Source organism: Oncorhynchus nerka, unplaced genomic scaffold, assembly GCF_034236695.1.
Source record: "Oncorhynchus nerka isolate Pitt River unplaced genomic scaffold, Oner_Uvic_2.0 unplaced_scaffold_5290, whole genome shotgun sequence".
Taxonomy (NCBI): Eukaryota; Metazoa; Chordata; class Actinopteri; order Salmoniformes; family Salmonidae; genus Oncorhynchus; species Oncorhynchus nerka.
The window spans coordinates 1,102-4,757 of record NW_027036020.1 but is presented as its reverse complement, the minus strand read 5'-3'; the positions used below and the strand labels follow the sequence as shown (position 1 = coordinate 4,757).

At 51.8% G+C, this 3,656-nt stretch overlaps 1 protein-coding gene across 1 annotated transcript; it reads left to right on the top strand.

Moving 5' to 3' along the window:
- Positions 1-1,162: 1,162 nt before the first annotated feature.
- On the top strand, positions 1,163-3,432 carry LOC135566384 (ras GTPase-activating protein 3-like). Its single transcript, XM_065014114.1, has 3 exons — positions 1,163-1,296; positions 2,267-2,341; positions 3,231-3,432. The coding sequence occupies exons 1-3, from the start codon at positions 1,240-1,242 to the stop codon at positions 3,381-3,383; spliced, it is 285 nt and encodes a 94-aa protein (XP_064870186.1). The 5' UTR covers positions 1,163-1,239; the 3' UTR covers positions 3,384-3,432.
- Positions 3,433-3,656: the final 224 nt, after the last annotated feature.

Below are 3,656 nucleotides of genomic sequence, written 5' to 3'. Positions count from 1 at the left end.
ACCACCAACCTAGACTCAGTACTGACCACCATCCTAGACTCAGTACTGACCACCATCCTAGACTCAGTACTGACCACCATCACAGTACTGACCACCAACCTAGACTCAGTACTGACCACCATCACAGTACTGACCACCAACCTAGACTCAGTACTGACCACCAACCTAGACTCAGTACTGACCACCAACCTAGACTCAGTACTGACCACCATCACAGTACTGACCACCAACCTAGACTCAGTACTGACCATCAACCTAGACTCAGTACTGACCACCATCTCAGTACTGACCACCAACCTAGACTCAGTACTGACCACCATCTCAGTACTGACCACCAACCTAGACTCAGTACTGACCACCAACCTAGACTCAGTACTGACCACCAACCTAGACTCAGTACTGACCACCAACCTAGACTCAGTACTGACCACCAACCTAGACTCAGTACTGACCACCATCACAGTACTGACCACCAACCTAGACTCAGTACTGACCACCATCACAGTACTGACCACCAACCTAGACTCAGTACTGACCACCATCACAGTACTGACCACCAACCTAGACTCAGTACTGACCACCAACCTAGACTCAGTACTGACCACCATCCTAGACTCAGTACTGACCACCAACCTAGACTCAGTACTGACCACCATCACAGTACTGACCACCAACCTAGACTCAGTACTGACCACCATCCTAGACTCAGTACTGACCACCAACCTAGACTCAGTACTGACCACCATCACAGTACTGACCACCAACCTAGACTCAGTACTGACCATCAACCTAGACTCAGTACTGACCACCATCTCAGTACTGACCACCAACCTAGACTCAGTACTGACCACCATCTCAGTACTGACCACCAACCTAGACTCAGTACTGACCACCAACCTAGACTCAGTACTGACCACCAACCTAGACTCAGTACTGACCACCAACCTAGACTCAGTACTGACCACCAACCTAGACTCAGTACTGACCACCATCACAGTACTGACCACCAACCTAGACTCAGTACTGACCACCATCACAGTACTGACCACCAACCTAGACTCAGTACTGACCACCAACCTAGACTCAGTACTGACCACCATCCTAGACTCAATACTGACCACCATCTGTAGGGACCCTAACTCTCTGTAGGGACCCTAACTCTCTCCTCCTCCCCTCTGTAGGGACCCTAATACCATCTTCAGAGGGAACTCTCTAACGTCTAAGTGTATCGATGAGACCATGAAGCTGGCTGGGAACCACTACCTCCAGGTCACCTTGAGATCCATGATAGATGAAGTAGGTACCATCCCTCTTTCTCTCTCTCTCTCCCTCTTTCTCCCTCTTTCTCATTCCCCCCCTCTCTCTCCCTCTCTCTCTCTCTCTCTCTCTCTCTCCCCCTTTCTCTCCCTCCCTCTCTCTCTCCCCTCTCTCTCTCTCCTCTCTCTCTCTCTCTCTCTCTCTCTCTCTCTCTCTCTCCCTCTCTCCTCCCTCTCCCTCCCTCTCTCCTCTCTCTCTCCCTCTCTCCCTCTCTCTCTCTCTCCCACTCTCTTCCTCCTCTTCTCTCTCTCTCTCTCTCTCTCTCTCTCCTCCCTCTCTCCTCCCTCTCTCTCCCTCTCCTCTCCCCCTTTCTCTCTCCTCTCTCTCTCTCTCTCCCTCTCTCCTCTCTCCCTCTCCCCCTTTCTCTCCCTCTCGTCTCTCTCTCCCACCCCCTCTCCTCTCTCCTCTCTCTCTCTCTCTCTCCTCTCTCCTCCCTCTCTCTCTCTCCCCTCTCCCTCCTCCTCCCCTTTCTCTCCCTCTCTCTCTCTCTCTCTCCCACCCTCCCCTCTCTCCTCTCTCTCTCTCTCTCTCTCTCTCTCCCTCTCTCCCTCCCTCTCCCCTCCCTCTCCTCCTCTCTCCCTTTCTCTCTCTCTCTCTCTCCTCCTCATCTCTCTCTCTCTCCCTCTCTCTTCCCTCCTCCCCTTCCTCTCTTCTTCCCCTTTCTCCTCTCTCTTTTCCCTCCTCCTCTCTCCTCCTCCTCCCTCTCCCTCCCCTTCTTCCCTCTCTCTCTCCCTTCTCTCCTCCCTCTCCCTCCCTCCCCTCTCTCTCTCTCTCTCTCTCCCCCTTCTCCCTCTCTCTCCCTTCTCTCCCTCTCTCTCCTCCTCTCCTCCCTCCCTCTCTCTCTCTCTCTCCTTTCTCTTCCTCTCTCCCTCCCTCTCTCTCTTCCTCTTCTCTCTCTCTCTCAGTATAAAGAGTTTGTCGGTAACAGTGGTAATGTTTTTGTCTCCAGATCTGTACGGACCACAAGCCCTGTGAGATCGACCCGGTGAAGCTCAAAGAGTCAGAAAACCTAGAGACCAACAGGGTGAGTGGTGTGTGTGTGTGTGTGTGTGTGTGGCATGTAGTAGTGGTGAGACCTAGCCTGGTTCTAACCCTGTGGATCTGACCCTGTGGTTCTAACCCTATGGTTCTAACCCTGTGGTTCTAACCCTATGGTTCTGACCCTGTGGTTCTAACCCTATGGTTCTGACCCTGTGGTTCTAACCCTGTGGTTCTGACCCTGTGGTTCTAACCCTATGGTTTTAACCCTATGGTTCTAACCCTGTGGTTCTGACCCTGTGGTTCTAACCCTGTGGTTCTAACCCTATGGTTCTAACCCTGTGGTTCTGACCCTGTGGTTCTAACCCTATGGTTCTGACCCTATGGTTCTAACCCTATGGTTCTAACCCTATGGTTCTAACACTGTGGTTCTAACCCTATGGTTCTAACACTGTGGTTCTAACCCTATGGTTCTAACCATGTGGTTCTAACACTGTGGTTCTAACCCTATGGTTCTAACACTGTGGTTCTAACCCTATGGTTCTAACCCTGTGGTTCTGACCCTGTGGTTCTAACCCTATGGTTCTGACCCTGTGGTTCTAACCCTGTGGTTCTGACCCTGTGGTTCTAACCCTGTGGTTCTAACCCTGTGGATCTGACCCTGTGGTTCTAACCCTGTGGTTCTGACCCTGTGGTTCTGACCCTGTGGTTCTAACCCTGTGGTTCTGACCCTGTGGTTCTAACCCTATGGTTCTAACCCTGTGGTTCTGACCCTGTGGTTCTGACCCTGTGATTCTAACCCTGCGGTTCTAACCCTGTGGTTCTAACCCTGTGGTTCTGACCCTGTGGTTCTAACCCTATGGTTCTGACCCTGTGGTTCTGACCCTGTGGTTCTAACCCTATGGTTCTAACCCTGTGGTTCTGACCCTTCTCAGGAGAACCTGCGTCAGTATGTCGACCGGATCTTCAACATGATCACAACGTCAGGCGTGCGTTGTCCCACCGTCATGTGTGACATTTTCTTCTCACTCAGAGAATCTGCTGCAACACGTTTCCAAGGTAACCAACTATACCACCAAATCCTGTAGAGTGGTGACCTCTCCATTTCTCTGCACTCCCCCCCCTCTCTCCTCCTCTCTTTCTCTGTCTCTCTCCGTATCTCACTCCCCCCTTTCCCCTCTCTCTCTCTCTCTCTCTCTCTCTTTGTCTCTCTGTCTCTCTGTCTCTCTCTCTGTCTCTCTCTCTCTGTCTCTCTCTCTCTGTCTCTCTGTCCCTTTGTCTCTCTCTCTCTGTCTCTCTCTCTTTGTCTCTCTCTCTCTGTCTCTCTCTCTCTGTCTCTCTGTCCCTCTAGTCTCTGTCCC

Coding starts and splice junctions, on each gene's coding strand:
- LOC135566384 (XM_065014114.1), top strand. CDS start 1,240: ATGAAGCTGGCTGGGAACCACTACCTCCAGGTCACCTTGAGATCCATG. Junction 1,297..2,266: donor TGAGATCCATGATAGATGAA/GTAGGTACCATC, acceptor TTTTGTCTCCAG/ATCTGTACGGACCACAAGCC. Junction 2,342..3,230: donor AAAACCTAGAGACCAACAGG/GTGAGTGGTGTG, acceptor GACCCTTCTCAG/GAGAACCTGCGTCAGTATGT.